Source organism: Dendrobates tinctorius, unplaced genomic scaffold (genome assembly GCF_039654945.1).
Source record: "Dendrobates tinctorius isolate UK_male_01 unplaced genomic scaffold, ASM3965494v1 ptg000073l, whole genome shotgun sequence".
In the NCBI taxonomy this organism is placed as follows: domain Eukaryota; kingdom Metazoa; phylum Chordata; class Amphibia; order Anura; family Dendrobatidae; genus Dendrobates; species Dendrobates tinctorius.
Window position 1 is genome coordinate 33938936 of NW_027361741.1, and position 18511 is coordinate 33957446.

General features: G+C 47.9%; 1 protein-coding gene across 3 annotated transcripts in view; it reads left to right on the top strand.

The window, feature by feature from the left end:
- The first annotated feature begins 954 nt into the window (after nucleotides 1-954).
- BICDL1 (BICD family like cargo adaptor 1) overlaps nucleotides 955-18511 on the top strand; it is a 121555-nt gene continuing 103998 nt past the window's right edge. For 2 of the 3 annotated variants that reach the window (XM_073582728.1, XM_073582729.1), the window contains exons 1-2: nucleotides 956-1630; nucleotides 9799-10014. In XM_073582728.1, coding sequence (XP_073438829.1) covers nucleotides 1349-1630; nucleotides 9799-10014 — 498 coding nt within the window. In that variant the 5' untranslated portion in view covers nucleotides 956-1348. Of the gene's footprint in view, nucleotides 1631-9798; nucleotides 10015-18511 lie in introns of all 3 variants that reach the window. The other variant, XR_012233620.1, reaches the window with a different exon arrangement.

Consider the following 18511-nt stretch of genomic DNA (forward strand, 5'->3'; position numbering starts at 1 on the left):
CGGGATCGTGACGTCTTGCGAATGACGGCGAGACTTCGCGATCCCGCGAGAACGGACGTCATCGCTCGCAAAGGCTTACAGGGACCGGGAGCGTGGAGAGAGGCGGGAAGGCTGCGCGGCACGTCGGAAGGTAAGAATAACCATATTTTTTATTTTAATTCTATTTTTTACAGGGATATGGTACCCAAAGCCCGGAGGACAGTCTCCTCTCCTCCGGACCGTGGGTACCATCCGCAAATGTTCTGCTTACTTTCCGCATGGTGGGCACAGCCACATGCGGAAAGTAAGCGGAACAATGCATTCCTATGGGTGCGGGATCGCCGCGATTCTGCTAAATTAATGAGCATGCTGCGTTTTTTACCGCGAAGCGATTCCACCGCGGTAAAAAACGCAGCATTAGCACAGCATTGCAGAATCCCATAGGAATGCATGGGATGCTTATTTTTCGCGGCAAAATTGCGCGGTTAAAACCGCCGCGAAAAAACCGCCACGTGTGAACGCAGCCTTACTGTCCTACTTTGCCTGCTTATTGCCTTCACTTTAGCGGCAGAGACATCCAGTGTGCCCTACAGCTCCAGAGACGGGTATCCCTTCTCCTGAAGGCCCTGTTATGACTCTTTTCTCAGAAATGTACCTTATGAAGCAGGATTCCATACTACATTTAGGATGGGGCAGTGAAACCAAACAACATTTTCCCAAAGCCGCTGTGTGAAGCTTCGTAGCGGATCCAGACCGCCCAGCGGCAGCCTGCACTCTGCAGCGGATGGAACCTGTCCCCGGGAGCAGCAGAGCATCTGCAATACGGGAGGCAGCACCTCAGTGACTGCACTGACGCGCAGCTGCCGCTAGAGGCGCTCGCACCACACGAAGCTTCCGCACACAGCTGATCGCGCAATCCTCCCAAGCCAATGAGCAGCGAGCCGAAAACAGGTGCTGGTGACGTCACGGGCTGCGCACGCATTGCCAGGCTCTTGCAGTGATGGGTGCGGGGGAGCGCAGCGCTGTAGGGACCGGAGAGCGCAGCGCAGCCCGAGGCCTGCGGGGCCGGACACCTTCGTGCTGAATCCCGGGTGTGGGGGGGAGGGGCCGGGCAGTGTGGCCACACACTGGGTGCGGCGACAGTGAAGTGCTGAGTGCCAGCTGCGGGGTCCCGTCCCTAGACAGTGTCTGGGCCCCGCTTGGGGTGTAGGCGCGGAGCCCACGCAATGCTATAGTGCGGGGATGCGAGCGCCGCCCGGCAGTAGCCCGGCATTACCGCGTGTACAGTGATACGGTGCCTCCTGCCCGCTGCACCCAGCGCACCGCCCGCGGCTCCCAGCTTCAGCACCAGCCGCCCGGACAGCGCCCTATGGAGCTCCCTGTCAGGCGCCGTTCTACGTCCTCCCCAGAGCGGCCTGACCAGCCGGAGCCGGGGCTGCTGGAGCTGGACGAGGAGCTAGTGCTTATGGCCGCGGAAGGGGACCCGGAGGACGAGGGCTCCGGGGAGGACCCAGCTCTGATCTCGGTGATTCGGCAGAAGGAGAGGGATCTGATGCTGGCGGCCCGGCTGGGGAAAGCCCTGCTGGAGAGGAACCAGGACATGAGCCGGCGCTATGAGGACATGCAGAGGGAGCTGACGGAGCGGCTGGAGGTCAGGGCTGCCCCGCCTGTGGGGAGTGTGATACTGGGGGGGGATAAGCTGTGTAGTGGGGGGATAAGCTGTGTAGTGGGGGTGCGTGTGTGTAGTGGGGTGTGTGTGCTGTGTGTGTAGTGAGGGGTGTGTGCTGTGTGTGTACGGGGGGTAGGCTGTGTGTGTAGGGAAGGGGTGTGCTGTGTAGTGGAGGATAAGCTGTGTAGTGGGGGTGCGTGTGTGTAGTGGGGTGTGTGTGCTGTGTGTGTAGTGAGGGGTGTGTGCTGTGTGTGTACGGGGGGGTAGGCTGTGTGTGTAGGGAAGGGGTGTGCTGTGTAGTGGAGGATAAGCTGTGTAGTGGGGGTGCGTGTGTGTAGTGGGGGTATAGGCTGTGTGTAGTGGGGGTATAGGCTGTGTGTAGTGGGGGTATAGGCTGTGTGCGTAGTGGGGGTAGGCTGTGTGCGTAGTGGGGGGATAGGCTGTGTGCGTAGTGGGGGGATAGGCTGTGTGCGTAGTGGGGGGATAGGCTGTGTGCGTAGTGGGGGGATAGGCTGTGTGCGTAGTGGGGGGATAGGCTGTGTGCGTAGTGGGGGGATAGGCTGTGTGCGTAGTGGGGGGATAGGCTGTGTGCGTAGTGGGGGGATAGGCTGTGTGCGTAGTGGGGGGATAGGCTGTGTGCGTAGTGGGGGGATAGGCTGTGTGCGTAGTGGGGGGATAGGCTGTGTGCGTAGTGGGGGGATAGGCTGTGTGCGTAGTGGGGGGATAGGCTGTGTGCGTAGTGGGGGGATAGGCTGTGTGCGTAGTGGGGGGATAGGCTGTGTGCGTAGTGGGGGGATAGGCTGTGTGCGTAGTGGGGGGATAGGCTGTGTGCGTAGTGGGGGGATAGGCTGTGTGCGTAGTGGGGGGATAGGCTGTGTGCGTAGTGGGGGGATAGGCTGTGTGCGTAGTGGGGGGATAGGCTGTGTGCGTAGTGGGGGGATAGGCTGTGTGCGTAGTGGGGGGATAGGCTGTGTGCGTAGTGGGGGGATAGGCTGTGTGCGTAGTGGGGGGATAGGCTGTGTGCGTAGTGGGGGGATAGGCTGTGTGCGTAGTGGGGGGATAGGCTGTGTGCGTAGTGGGGGGATAGGCTGTGTGCGTAGTGGGGGGATAGGCTGTGTGCGTAGTGGGGGGATAGGCTGTGTGCGTAGTGGGGGGATAGGCTGTGTGCGTAGTGGGGGTAGGCTGTGTGCGTAGTGGGGGTAGGCTGTGTGCGTAGTGGGGGGATAGCCAGTGTGCGTAGTGGGGGATAGCCAGTGTGCGTAGTGGGGGATAGCCTGTGTGCGTAGTGGGGGATAGGCTGTGTGTGTAGTGGGGGATAGGCTGTGTGTGTAGTGGGGGATAGGCTGTGTGTGTAGTGGGGGATAGGCTGTGTGTGTAGTGGGGGATAGGCTGTGTGTGTAGTGGGGGATAGGCTGTGTGTGTAGTGGGGGATAGGCTATGTGAGTAGTGGGAGTGCTGTGTGTGTAGTGGGGGATAGGCTGTGTGTGTAGTGGGAGTGCTGTGTGTGTAGTGGGGGATAGGCTGTGTGTGTAGTGGGGGATAGGCTGTGTGTGTAGTGGGGGTGCTGTGTGTATAGTGGAGGATAGGCTGTGTGTGTGTAGTGGGAGTAGCTGTGTGTGGGGGGGTAGGCTGTGTGTGTAGTGAGGGGTGTGTGCTGTGTGTAGGGGGGGGTGCTGTGTGTGTACCGGGGGGTAGGCTGTGTGTGTAGGGAAGGGGTGTGCTGTGTAGTGGAGGATAAGCTGTGTAGTGTGGGGTAGGCTGTGTGTGTAGTGGTGGGGTAGGCTGTGTGTGTAGTGGGGGGATAGGCTGTGTGTGTAGTGGGGGTAGGCTCTGTGTGTAGTGGGGGTAGGCTGTGTGCGTAGTGGGGGGATAGGCTGTGTGCGTAGTGGGGGGATAGGCTGTGGGGGTAGGCTGTGTGCGTAGTGGGGGATAGTCTGTGTGCGTAGTGGGGGGATAGGCTGTGTGCGTAGTGGGGGTAGGCTGTGTGCGTAGTGGGGGGATAGCCTGTGTGTGTAGTGGGGGATAGGCTGTGTGTGTAGTGGGGGGTAGGCTGTGTGTGTAGTGGGGGGTAGGCTGTGTGTGTAGTGGGGGGTAGGCTGTGTGTGTAGTGGGGGGAAAGGCTGTGGGGGTAGGCTGTGTGCGTAGTGAGAGGATAGGCTGTGTGCGTAGTGGGGGGATAGCCTGTGTGCGTAGTGGGGGATAGGCTGTGTGTGTAGTGGGGGGTAGGCTGTGTGTGTAGTGGGGGGTAGGCTGTGTGTGTAGTGGGGGGATAGCCTGTGTGTGTAGTGGGGGATAGGCTGTGTAGTGGGGGTAGGCTGTGTGCGTAGTGGGAGGATAGGCTGTGTGCGTAGTGGGGGGATAGCCTGTGTGTGTAGTGGGGGATAGGCTGTGTAGTGGGGGTAGGCTGTGTGCGTAGTGGGAGGATAGGCTGTGTGCGTAGTGGGGGGATAGCCTGTGTGTGTAGCGGGGGATAGCCTGTGTGTGTAGTGGGGGTAGGCTGTGTGTGTAGTGGGGGGTAGGCTGTGTGTGTAGTGGGGGGTAGGCTGTGTAGTGGGGGTAGGCTGTGTGTGTAGTGGGGGGATAGGCTGTGTGCGTAGTGGGGGTAGGCTGTGTGCGTAGTGGGGGTAGGCTGTGTGCGTAGTGGGGGGATAGCCTGTGTGTGTAGTGGGGGATAGGCTGTGTGTGTAGTGGGGGTAGGCTGTGTGTGTAGTGGGGGGATAGGCTGTGGGGGTAGGCTGTGTGCGTAGTGGGGGGATAGGCTGTGTGCGTAGTGGGGGGATAACCTGTGTGTGTAGTGGGGGATAGGCTGTGTAGTGGGGGTAGGCTGTGTGCGTAGTGGGGGGATAGGCTGTGTGCGTAGTGGGGGGATAGCCTGTGTGTGTAGTGGGGGATAGGCTGTGTAGTGGGGGTAGGCTGTGTGCGTAGTGGGGGGATAGGCTGTGTGCGTAGTGGGGGGATAGCCTGTGTGTGTAGCGGGGGATAGGCTGTGTGTGTAGTGGGGAATAGGCTGTGTAGTGGGGGGATAGGCTGTGTGCGTAGTGGGGGTAGGCTGTGTGCGTAGTGGGGGGATAAGCTGTGTGCGTAGTGGGGGTAGGCTGTGTGTGTAGTGGGGTAGGCTGTGTGCGTAGGGGGGGGATAGCCTGTGTGTGTAGTGGGGGATAGGCTGTGTAGTGGGGGGATAGGCTGTGTGCGTAGTGGGGGGATAGCCTGTGTGTGTAGCGGGGGATAGGCTGTGTGTGTAGTGGGGGGTAGGCTGTGTGTGTAGTGGGGAATAGGCTGTGTAGTGGGGGTAGGCTGTGTGCGTAGTGGGGGGATAGGCTGTGTGCGTAGTGGGGGTAGGCTGTGTGCGTAGTGGGGGGATAAGCTGTGTGCGTAGTGGGGGTAGGCTGTGTGTGTAGTGGGGTAGGCTGTGTGCGTAGTGGGGGGATAGCCTGTGTGTGTAGTGGGGGATAGGCTGTGTAGTGGGGGTAGGCTGTGTGCGTAGTGGGGGATAGGCTGTGTGCGTAGTGGGGGGATAGCCTGTGTGTGTAGCGGGGGATAGGCTGTGTGTGTAGTGGGGGTGTTGTGTGTGTAGTGGGGGATAGGCTGTGTGTGTAGTGGGAGTGCTGTGTGTGTAGTAGGGGATAGGCTGTATGTGTAGTGGGGGTGCTGTGTGTGTAGTGGGGGATAGGCTGTGTGTGTAGTGGGGGATAGGCTGTGTGTGTAGTGGGGGATGTGCTGTGTGTGTAGTGGGGGATGTGCTGTGTGTGTAGTGGGGGATGTGCTGTGTGTGTAGTGGGGGTGCTGTGTGTGTAGTGGGGGTGCTGTGTGTGTAGTGGGGGGTGCTGTGTGTATGGCTATATATGGAAGGTGTGTTACTGTATGGGCAGTGGGGAGATAAGCTGTGTGCATGGTGGGGAAATGGGCCATATATATAATAAGAACATGTAGAATAATAATTCTATCTGTCATTTGAACTGCATGTGTAATGTACAGTTCATGGGCTATGTCACGGTGTCATACATGTGCACGTGTAATGTGTGATTATGTTGTGGACATGTTTGGGGCGTATATTCTTGTTTGCTGTTAACTACATTTATAATGTTTACAGGTGTTGAATGTGTGGTGTGCATATATACCATATGTGTGCCTGTGTAATGTGTTTGTGTCACATCAGTGCCTGTGTAATGTGTACGTGTCATGTCAGTGCATTTGTAACAGTAAATATAAGTTGTATTTGATGTGGACTATTGTTGTAAAGTCTGGAGATGCTGTGTGTCTCATATGTACATGCGCTGTATTTATGACATGCACGCACAGCTCTGGCAAAAATTGAAGGGAATCTATCACACTTTTTTTCGAGTATTTGCTGCCAGCACTGACATCGGGGGCTTATGTACAGCATTCTGTAATGCTGTAGATATGCCCCCGATGTAACCTGAAAGATAAGAAAAAGGAGTTAGATTATACTCACCCGGGGGGCGGTTTGGTCCGATGGGTGTCGCGGTCCGATCCGGCGCCTCCCATCTTCATACGATGCTGTCCTCTTCTTTTCTTCCTGTTGTGGCTCCTGCACAGGCGCACTGCTCAGGGCAGAGCAGAGTCCTGCAGTGCGCAGGCGCCGGGAGAGGTCAGAGAGGTCCAGCGCCTGCGCACTGCAGTATTCTGCTCTGCCCTCAAAAGGGCAGAGCAGTGCGCATGCGCCGGAGCCACGACAGGAAGGAAAGAAGAGGACGGCATCGTATGAAGTTGGGAGGCGCCGGACCAGACTGCGACACCCATCGGACCAGACCGCCCCCCCGGGTGAGTATAATGTATCTACTTTTTCTTATCTTTCAGGTTACATCAGGGGCTTATCTACAGCATTACAGAATGCTGTACATGCCCCCGATGTCGGTGCCGGCAGCAAATACTCGAAAAAAAGGGTGACAGATTCCCTTTAAGGGACCACTGCAGAATTTTCAGTTTGTCTGATTTTTCTCTTTATGTTTTTGAGTAAAATGTAAATTGCTCTTTTATTCTATAAACTACTGAAACATGTCTCCGAATTTCTAGGCAATAAATTTTGTATTTATTTTCAGAAAATGAGAAATGGTCAATAACAAGAAATGCAGTGCTTGCAGACCTCAAATAATGCTAAGAAAACAAGTTCATAATCATTTAGAAACAGCAATACTAATGTTTTAACTCAGGAAGAATTCAGACATCAATATTTTGTGGAATAACCATGATTTTTAGTCACAGCTTTCATGCGTCTTGGCATGCTTTACACCAATCTTTCACACTGCTTTTGGGTGACCTCATGCCACTCCTGGTACAAAAATGTAAGCTATTCTTCTTTGGTTGATGGCTTGTGACTATCCATCTTCCTCTTGATTACATTCCAGAGGTTTTCAATGGGGTTCAGGTCTGGAGATTGGGCTGACCATGACAGGGATCTGATGTGGTGGTTCTTCATGCACACATTGATTGACCTAGCTGTGTGGCATGGCGCATTGTCCTGCTGGAAAAACTAGTCCTCAGAGTTGGGAACATTGCCTGAACCAAACGAATCAATGGTTTTTCCAGGATAACCTTGTATGCGGCTTGATTTATACATCCTGCGCAAAGATTAACCTGCCCAATTCCAGCCTTGCTGAAGCATCCCCAGATCATTACCGATGCTCCACCAAATTTCACAGTGGGTGCAAGACACTGTAGTTTGTACGCCTCTCCAGGTCTCCGTCTAACCATTAGACGACCAGGTGTTGGGCAAAGCTGAAAATTAGACTCATCAGAGAAGATTACTACAGTCCTCTATGGTCCATTCCTTATGGTCTTTGGCAAACTTCAGCTTTTCTCTCCTTGGCTTCTCATTGATGAAAGGCTTTTTTCTAACTTTACATGACTTGAGCCCTGCCTCTAGGAGCCTGTTACGAACTGTTCTTGCCATGCACTTCACCCCAGCTGCCATTTGCCATTCCTTTTGTAGGTCACGTGATGTCATCCTGCGGGTGATGAGTGATATTTCAATAAGATGACGGTCATCCCGGTCAGTGGAGAGTCGTTTTCGCCCTCTGCCGGTCTGTAGCTTTGTTGTCCCCAATATCTGCTGCTTGACCTTGTTGTAATGGACTGCCATTTTTAAGGATGTAGGCAACATGACCCTCACTTTATAACTCTACTAGTAAAGCCAGAATTGAGCCCTCTTTTCCACAGTCAAGTCTTTTCTTTTCAACTCCTTTGGCATGGTTAAAAGTTATTTTTTCACTCCTATTACTTTTGGGATATTACTAGCACTTGTTTTGCCATCCAGTTTGTGTCTATTGCAAGACGATTGTGAACACCACAGAAGGTTTTTTTTTATACTTTTCTTTGTTAAATAATGGTTGGAATTCAACTGACACTGGAATGGAATGGCTGTCCAACATGTAGAGAAGCTAATTTTTATAAAACTGTGCAGTGGTCTCTTAATTTTTGCCAGAGATGTATATACATGGTATGTACTTGTGCTGTGCGTGCGGTGAGTACACACTATAGGGTGTGATACGTGTCGGTACTATATGAGGATGTGGTGTAGCCTGCACATGTGTTGGGGTTATATTGACCGCAGACCTGAACTGTCACATATCTGCACCGCACATATTAGCGCAGGTCACACAGCTTCTGTATAGCGTCAGATTGCCTGAAATCATTTCACAAGACTCGCTGACAGTTCCTGCTCCAGGCACGGTTATATGTGTGTCCCAATGCTACTGCGCTGAGTTACATACATTTAGTGTACACTCTATGCCCCTCACTCCTTAATGGGGTCTTCCTGGATTTATAAAACTGTAGCCAAGAGCAGGGGATAGGTTCGTCTACACTCGTTTCGTCATTCCCTTCCTTCTTCAGGCTTCACTTATATCTTAGGTAATTATGCCATAGCCGAAATCTGCACAGTATAGAATCGATCCCGCTGGAGCGGGGCCCTGCAGAATGCAGGCTGCCATGTGCGGACAGGACGCTGTGACGTCACCCGGTTATGTTATCAGATCACTTCATAGGAGGAAATGACCAATCGCTGTGCATTATCCTTCTCATTCCCTTGAGCGCTGCTAGTCTTTCTTAATGAGAACACTAAGTAATAAATAAAGCAAGTGCTTCCACCTCGCCCACCGTACTGAGCGCCGCCTGTGTGCAGTCTTACATGTAAGAATAGAGACGAGATGCCCCCTCATTAATTCCAGCTGAGGGTTGCTAGTTGTGCAGCAGGTAACGTGGCGGTTTCTGAAATGCGAAACATTAAATGGGTCACCTTTGTAGATTCGGTCAAGTTCAGAGCTAGTTAACAAGTTTGTACTCCATCCAAAAATCAACTGGTGTGGACATAATTGGCTGAAGGAATGTGCCTGAGCCTTTCGCTCCTCTTTCTTTGCCCAGAATTAGTGGCTAGACAGTGGCCGCAATTATATAGGGAGACAATAAAGTCTATAATATAGATCCTCCATTCATACAAGAGCAGCTTTGTGAGTCCGACACTCCCCAAATCCACAGCAGATAGATGATTCCCAGGGAGAATCTCTCTGAACGTCTCATCCCACTAGAGGGGGACACTGCAGGGTGAATGCAGTATAGCATACGGGTCATTCGAAAAAATGGTTACATGGTTGGACAGGGTCCGCCAGACCCCATGATCAGTCCATATGTATAAATAGGAGTCACCTAGACAAGTCCTTTATAATAACAAAGATTAAAGGGCTCACCAACTTTATTTTTTTAACCTCAATGCATGTATTTGGAGCTAAAAAATAATTCTTGCAATTGGGTCTTATTAAACGTTTTGCACCCTTTAGCTTTTATAAGTTCTTTGCACACTCAACTTCGTTGTGGTCTGCAATCATAAATCAGCTGAGAACTACTAAAAAAAAAGACATAAAAGAGTTACAAAATCTGCTGCTACTACCAGGAACTCGCTGAGAGATTCTCAGCCAACTCATTCTGCAGCCAGCTTTATAAGGCAAATTGTGCAAAACTTTTTAATTAAACCAAACTGCAAACAAATCATTTTTAGCCCAAAATGTATGCATCTAAAAAAAAAAGAAAAGTGCCCTACCCCCTCTTCCTCCGGAGGTGGACATCCCTTTTAATACACGCTGAAAATCTTGAAAAGTTTACCTGTAAAGTTGATCGTAATGTATTTCTATCCTCAGCATCTAGAGCAAGAAAAACATGAACTGAAAAGGAGATTTGAGAACCGGGAAGGAGAATGGGAAGGGAGAGTGTCTGAGCTGGAGAGCGATGTGAAGCAGCTCCAAGAAGAGCTGGAGAAGCAGCAGGTGCACGTGAGAGAGGCCGATCGGGAGAAATCCTCAGCTGTCCAAGAGCTGTCAGAGCAGAACCAAAGACTTTTGGAACAACTTAATAGGGTAAGTGTCATCCCTTTTATGCCTGATACAAGTTGTGAATGTGATTTTTGTTTTTTTTAACACCCCCCCTCCTCCATTTACTTTTAATTAATAATGAGTTTGTCAGATCTTCCTTTATTGCTGGATAAAATAGCAAAATTTGCTACATTATTATTATTATTTTTAATTTAAAGCCTGATATTATACTTTGCCTCACTGAAGAGCTACTAAGAAATGCACACATCCTCTCCAAAAGGCAAAGTTCTCCTATAAACCTTTTACCCCATGCTCTGAACCAGAAGGCCCTAGAAAAATATGGGGTCGGTGATCTCTCTCTGCCAGTGTTTAGATAGAACCCATCTTGCTCTTGGCCTGTATCCAGGCTGCTACTCTCGCATCATTAAGGAGCCAAACATTGAACAAATATGTTTAGCGAACACACAGTGCAACATCTACATATATAATCGCTAGTTGGGACTTCCGGCCACTGTCCCCGAATCCCATAAGGCACCGCGGCAGTGTCACTTGCGCCTGCGCAAGTGACATTCACGTCACTGCTATTCCCACACAGTAACCGCCACAACCGTGTGCTCTACCCACGCTTGCGTGGTAACGATGCGGCTGTTACTGCACCTGCATGGGAATAGTGGGTTAATTTCACCACACTCCCGATGCGATAGCATCGGGCCTATTTCTAGTTCTTCAATATTTGCCAGCTGAAGGGTGGGCAATAAAGGTGTATAAATGCAATAGAATGGAAGCGAAGTGTATGCAAATGTGCTTCCCATCCCTAATGATTTCTGGCATTCCAGGGTCACCATTCTTAGCCTTGATCCACCTTTGGGCACCATTGTCTCGGTAGTTCACTAGTTCTTGCAATCCAGTGTATGAATCCATCCGTCACTCCGCTGGCCTCCTCCAGAGCTGGAAGCGTTGACCTTCCTGAGATTATGTTCCCCTTTCATTGTGACCTGTTATTGGCTGCAGTGGTAAGGTGACTGGAAGGAGACATCATAAGATGGGCCTTTGATGAATATCTGTGCAAGCCTCCTGGACACTGCAGGCAATTAAAGGCCTCAGTTGGGAGGTGAACGAAGAGCAGGACGTCATTGCTTCTCGTCTTGGAGGAGACCACCAGTAACGCCAGTACTGTAGCTACAGGCATTAGAGCCATTGCTAGTTCTTGTTTTATTATTATAACCAACCCTGCCAAATTACCCCTCACCTCTCACGCACACTTTACAGGGAATCTGTCAGTAGTTTTTTTTCTACCTAATCTGAGACACAGAGCCCCTGATTCTAGTGAAGTTTTTATAAATCATTGTTTTATCATCAGGAGATTATCACTGGTGTACTAGTAAACCAACTGCATAGTTCAACCACACCTCCACCATAGATTGTCAGGTTTTTGCCTGCGCACAGAGTACACAGAAAGCTGCCAATCAGTGGTGGGGGCAGGGTTATACAGAGCTCAGCATTCAGAGAACTGCTAGATCTGCAACAGAGAAACCTGTTTTTGCTCAAAACTGCAGCAACCAGTAAAGAAGGCATTGTATTGCTGGAATCATGGTCTCTGCCCCTACATCATGCTGCTCTTAGATGTGGTAGTAAAGCCCTCCTGACAGACCCCCTTTAAAATGTTCACTATTGCAAATTACAAAGAAAGAAAATGGCATGAAATTAAAGCAAAAATGACGTAGCTAAATATAGTAAATTGTATGAAGAGATAAATTGATAGTTTCTTTTTCCAAATATGTGTTGTATTACTTTGGGGTCAACATTGATGTGGCATTTTCCAAAATATGCTGCACTCAGTCAGTGCCGTCAGCCATTTGCGGTGAATAAGTCGTAAAATACGTTTCTGACGCTAGGTCACTATTACACGTCATTGTAGGACCGATTTCTTTTTCCGAGAATGCTAACTGTGTGAGACAGTTTCTGCAATTGCATCTGCAAATATAGGAAATGAGATTAGCAGTCTGTACAGAGAGTGCCGGGCCTCCGGTATTGTCTGGAGACTGTCTATACATAGAAGGAAAGCTGCGCTCTCTCTGACCTAAGGCAGCAGTCTAATAGGATGACGGGTTTGGTTTATGGCTTATCTACACCCAGTCAGAGGTATGACCACAACCCCTCGTGGTATAGTCTGTTTTTTAATAAATTCACCATAATAAAATATATTCAGTGGCGCAGGGTACTTGGATCTAACTATTTACAGCCACGAAGTATATTATTACAGCACAGACTATACAGGCAGGTGGGAGCAATGGGGGGCAAGGGTTATCTACTTTAGTTAATCCCCTTTTTGTTCCTCAGTGATAAGCTGATAACCGAATTTGATGCTGCTTGGACCCCCATCAATCAGATATAATCTGTGAACATACACATCAATATGCATTTAGTTTTCGTGCAGGACCACCAAAGGATAATTTCAAAAAGCCTCTTCCTTTTGCAGTTAATTCACTGTCTATGTAATGTTTTTTATATATATGATTGTTTTTAAGGCGAGGGCGTTCTCAAATTATCCTAACAGTATTTTCCAAAAAAGTCAGCTCCAAAAGAAGATACAAAGCAGCAGTCAGAGCAAATATTCTTCTTGTTTATTGCGTTACACAAAAAGGAGAAGGGTATGGCAAACACACAGGACACCCGCCTTTCCATGTCGCTTGATGCTTCCTCTTTCCCTAATCCAAAATTGTCTTTATTAAACCAGACTATATCTGAAAGGCTCCACTGATCATCACACAAGGGTTTTTATTTTTTTTTTCGTTGACATATACATTGGAAGCTTTTACTCTAAACGTATCTCATTCATGAAATAGAGCATATTTTTGACATATGCCGTATATACTCGTGTATAAGCTGACCTGTGTGTAAGCCAACCCACCTAATTTTGCCACAAAAAACTGGGAAAACTTATTTACTCGTGTATAAGCCGAGGGTGGAATCCATAGACTATGCCCCTATATGCTGCTCCATAGTTTATGCCCCCATATGCTGCTCCATAGAATATGCCCCCATATGCTGCTCCATAGAATATGCCCACATATGCTGCAAACAAAAAAAAGCCATACTCACCTCTCCTGGGTCCATCGCCGCTGTCTGCCGCTTCTTGTGTCAGTGACTGTTCAGCCATCAGAGGGGCGGCACGCACTAATCACGTCACCGCGCCTCCTGCTGCCTAAACGTCACTGACACAGGATGCAGCAGAGACAGCGGTGAGCAGCGATGGACCGGGGGACAGGTGAATATCGCTATACTCACCCATCCTGCCGCGGTCTCTGCAGCCTCGCTCGCTTCTCCACTTTCTCCCTTCCCTTCCTGTCTTCAGCGGTCACGTGGTACCGCTTATTACCACTCATGAATATGCGCATATTCATGAGTGGTAATGAGCGGCACCACGTGACCGCTGAAGACGGGAAGGGAGACCGTGGAGAAGCGTGCGAGGCTGCAGAGAACGCAGCAGGACAGGTAAGTATGATCTCTGACTCCCCATCCCCACCGACCCCCAGGTATATGACCCGTGTATAAGCTGAGAGGGGAACTTTCAGCCCAAAAAAATGGGCTGAAAATCTTGACTCATACACGAGTATATACGGTACATTGGGCCTGTATGCTTTGGTATTCTTTATGCTGTACATTTTCAAGCAATAGAAGTCAATGGGTGAAAGAGGCCACTATGAACAGTGGCACACGCTGCAGTGTTCAGTCAACGGTTGCCCATTCTGAATTTGCAGAATGGGCAAAACAAAAATTGGAACAGGACTCTCAGTTTACACAGAACATTATGTTCAGTGATGAGGCAAAACTTTTTGAGTGGGCCATTTATATGGATACACCTAAATAAAATTGGAATTGTGACCGTTTTCTTGCGTAGGGTGTCTTGCATTGAAATCTGCTGCAATGACCCGGGTACCTGCGTTCACTAGACATCAACACAATTTCTATCCACTCCTGATGTGTTAACCTCTGCGACATGTCAATGGCTGTAAGCAAAGAGAACTTGTAAATAACTCATGAAAGAATAAAGTTGCGTTAAAAAAAAGCACACCATTGTTTTTCTTGTGAAATTCTCAATAAGCTTGATGTGTTACATGACCCTCCTCCCATTGAAAAAAATAAAGTTGGATCCAAAATGGCTAACTTCAAAATGGCCACCATGGTCACCACCCATCTTGAAAAGTTTTCCCCCTCCCATATACTAATGCGCCACAAACAGGAATTTGATATAACCAACCAATTCCATTTTATTTAGGTGTATCCATATCCAAGTCATTTTGACATGTGCGTGTGTTAATTATTTTTAACTTTCATTGATTGCTTTTACAGGCAGGTTCCAGGCGTAAAACTTGCCACAGGAGATGTCTGGGGCACAGAAAACTGAGCTTTAAAGGGTACCTGTCATGTAAAATAATGCTATTAACCTGCAGATATGGGGTTAATAGCGTTTGGACACCAAGCGTCACTGAGAGCCTCGCTGCTGGGAGCAAATTAACTTTATTTCTCCCGGCAATGTTTGGCTTTCATTCATTGGAGCGGAGCCGTTTCAGTCACTGCTCTGTATATAGAGAGTGGCTGTAACCGCAACTCTGACACTGACTGACTAACAGAGCACTGACTGAAACCGTACTGGCGCCACATTATTGGCTGAATTGATATAAATTGACTTGTCACTCCTTATATAAAGCGATAGGTGCTCAGGCAAGGGTTACCAACCCCTCAATCAAATGTAATCAAAAAAGTCCGGCACTCACTTTTGAGTGCCGGACTTTTTTGATTACACCCCATTGACTGAAGGCTGAGCACTGCTGGGGGGAATAAACTTAATTTCCCCCCAGCAGTGGGGCTCTCAGTCCAACGGCTGCACTGTGTTAGAACACTATTAACCTACAGATTAACCCCATATCTGCAGGTTTATAGCGTTATGTCACATGATGTGTTCTCTTTAAAGATGACGACGAAACACAGTCATCACACATAAAAATCCAGGTATACAGTTAGGATTTCATTTTTTGACTGTAGGTATGCCATAACACATTGGAATCTGAAAGTGTAGAATCCCATTCCTACATAATGTTCATAACCTTACAAATGTATCACTCTTGTGTTCAGACACTGCTCTTCTTGGAACGCTCCTCCCCAGCCGTCATTATTTGGGGTAAAGTCGTTTACCCCATTCATATAGATGTATAGAGTGGAATAAAATAACTTTTTACGTTTTGCACATTTTATATTTAATATAGTAGTTGACTAAACTAATTTAGCATATTGCTGAAATAAGGTAATGTTAACATGATTCAAACTTGTTCTTGTTCTGTATTTAAGGTAACAAAGTACGGTAGCTTGCTTTTCCTCTTTCTCTTCAGTCATTCATGCTGGCTAGATGAATATATTATTTGTAGAACAACACTAACTGATTATTTGACGTACTCCATTTATATGTGTACATGTTGCGTTAGTTTAAGTAGGAATGATAAGTCTTATATATTCAAATTTCATATTTACCCATTGAACATAATTTTAATTCACTATACACAATAATAAAAATCAAGTTACTCCCTATTTATCAACAAAAACATTCTAGTTATTGTGATTCAACCTGTGTATATTTGCCGGAAATATAATGTGAGTATCAATATATTCACCTACCCCTGCGTTCTCTGGTGTCCAGCATTGTTCTGCTCCTCTTCTCAGTGACGTCACCGGTTTCTGACGCTCCATAGGTTTACACTGTAATTGCCACTTCACTCTATGTGACCGGGAGAGTCTGAGAAGAGGAGCAGAACGGTGCTGGGTAATGGAGAGAGCGGCAGTACGGGAGTATACTAACACACTCACACTACATTGCATACATATATACACAGCTTGATATTTCTCCTGTTGGCTCCCCCTCCTACACAGCAGTTCGGGTAGCTCCGGCGACATAAGAATAAATTACGGTAGATTTTTTCCAGAAGTAATTTTCTTCAAAGTACAACTGTTTTTACTCCAGATTTGTCAATGTCTATTTAAAGGGGGTTTCTCATTTTGTTGCTTCTTGGCTTCCTGGTTGAGACGAACGGTGGGCTTAAAAAGTTTGAACGGTTGCGGCGCTGGTCCAAACTGTGCTCTCTCCCAGGTTGCTCGCTAGATAAGCTTTGCTTCTAGCATGTGAGAAGTGTCGGGGCAATGAAGCTGGTCAGACCCAACAATCCAGCGAGCTTCAAAGCGGCACAAGCCAGTTATAAAGCACAGAGCCTAAAAACGGCGCGGTCTCCTTAGCTAAATAGCCGGCCACTCTCAGACAGAGGGTGGACACTGATCTGGGCAACAAGATGTCCGCTATACAATCAATTCTTCCTGACAGAGAGGAGTTTTAACCCCTTCATGACCCAGCCTATTTTGACCTTAATGACCTGGCCATTTTTAGCAATTCTGTCCATTGTCCCTTTATGAGGTAATAACTCAGGAACGCTTCAACGGATCTTAGCGATTCTGAGATTTTTTTTTCGTGACATATTGGGCTTCATGTTAGTGGCAAATTTAGGTCCATAATTTTTTGCGTTTATTGGTGAAAAAATCGGAAATTTAGCGAAAATTTTGCAATTTTCAAATTTTGAATTTTTATTCTGTTAAACCGGAGAGTTATGTGACACAAAATAATAAATAACATTTTCCACATGTTTACTTTACATCAGCACAATTTTGGGAAAAAAAAAAAAATTGTTAGGAAGTAATAAGGATTTAAAGTTGACCAGCGATTTCTCATTTTTCCAGCAAAATTTACAAAACCCATTTTTTTTTTAGTGACCACCTCACATTTGAAGTCCCTTTGAGGGGCCTTCATGACAGAAAACACCCAAAAGTGACACCATTCCAAAAACTGCACCCCTCAAGCTACTCAAAACTACATTCAAGAAGATTATTAACCCTCCAGGTGCTTCACAGGAACTAAAGCAACATGAAAGGAAAAAATGGACATTTTAATTTTTCCAACAAAATGTTCTTTTAGCCTCAATTTTTTCATTGTCACATGGGCAACAGGATAAAATGGATACTAATATTTGTTGGGCAATTTCTTCTGAGTACACCGATACCTCATATGTGGTAATAAACCACTGTTTGGGCGCACGGCAGGGTTCAGAAGGGAAGGAGCACCATTTGACTTTTTGAATGGAAAATTAGCTCCAATCGTTAGCGGACACCATGTCACGTATGGAGAGCCCCTGTGTGCCTAAACATTGGAGCTCCCCCACAAGTGACCCTATTTTAGAAACTAGACCCCCCCCCCCCAAGGAACTTATCTAAAGTAGATGCATAGTGAGCACTTTGAACCCCAGGTGCTTTACAAATTGATCCGTAAAAATTAAAAAGTACTTTTTTTTCACCAAAAATTTCTTTTAGCCTCAATTTTTTCATTTTCACATGGGCAACAGGATAAAATGGATCCTAAAATTTGTTGGGAAATTTCTTCTGAGTACACCGATACCTCATATTTGGTCATAAACCACTGTTTGGGCGCACGGCAGGGCTCAGAAGGGAAGGAGGGCCATTTGACTTTTTGAATGGAAAATTAGCTCCGATCGTTAGCGGACACCATGTCACATATGGAGAGCCCCTGATGTGCCTAAACATTGGAGCTCCCCCACAAGTGACCGCATTTTGGAATCTAGACCCCCCAAGGAACTTATCTAGATGTGTGGTAAGCACTTCGAACCCCCAAGTTCTTCACAGAAGTTTATAATGCAGAGCCGTGAAAATAAAAAATCATTTTCTTTCCTCAAAAAATGATTTTTAGCCTGCAATTTTTTATTTTCACAAGGGTAGCAGGAGAAATTGGACCCCAAAAGTTGTTGTCCAGTTTGTCCTGAGTACACTGGTTCCCCATATGTCGGGGGGAGCCACTGTTTGGGCACACGTCGGGACTCGGAAGGGAAGTAGTGACGTTTTGAAATGCAGACTTTGATGGAATGGTCTGCGGGTGTCATGTTACGTTTGCAGAGCCCCTGATGTGCCTAAACAGTAGAAACCCCCAACAAGTGACCCCATTTTGGAAACTAGACCCCCAAGGAACTTATCTAGATGTGTGGTGAGCACTTTGAACCCCTAAGTGCTTCACAGAAGTTTATAACGCAGAGCCGTGAAAATAAAAAAAAAACATTTTTTCCACAAAAATAATCTTTTAGCCCCAAATTTTTTATTTTTCTTCGGGTAACTGGAGAAATTAGACCCCCAAATTTGTTGTGCATTTTTTCCTGAGTACGCTGATACCCCATATGTTGGGGTAAACCGGTAAACCACTGTTTGGGCACACGTCGGGGCTTGGAAGGGAGAGAGCACCATTTTACTTTTTGAATGCAAAATTGGCTGGAATCAATGATAGCGCCATGTCGCGTTGGGAGAGGGGGCACTGCTAGACCTAATACTAACCAACAGGCCAGACCGCATATCAAATGTAAGGGTTGGGGGTCACTTGGGCAATAGTGATCACAAATTAATAAGTTTTCATGTATCCTTTAATAAGATGTGTAGTAGAGGG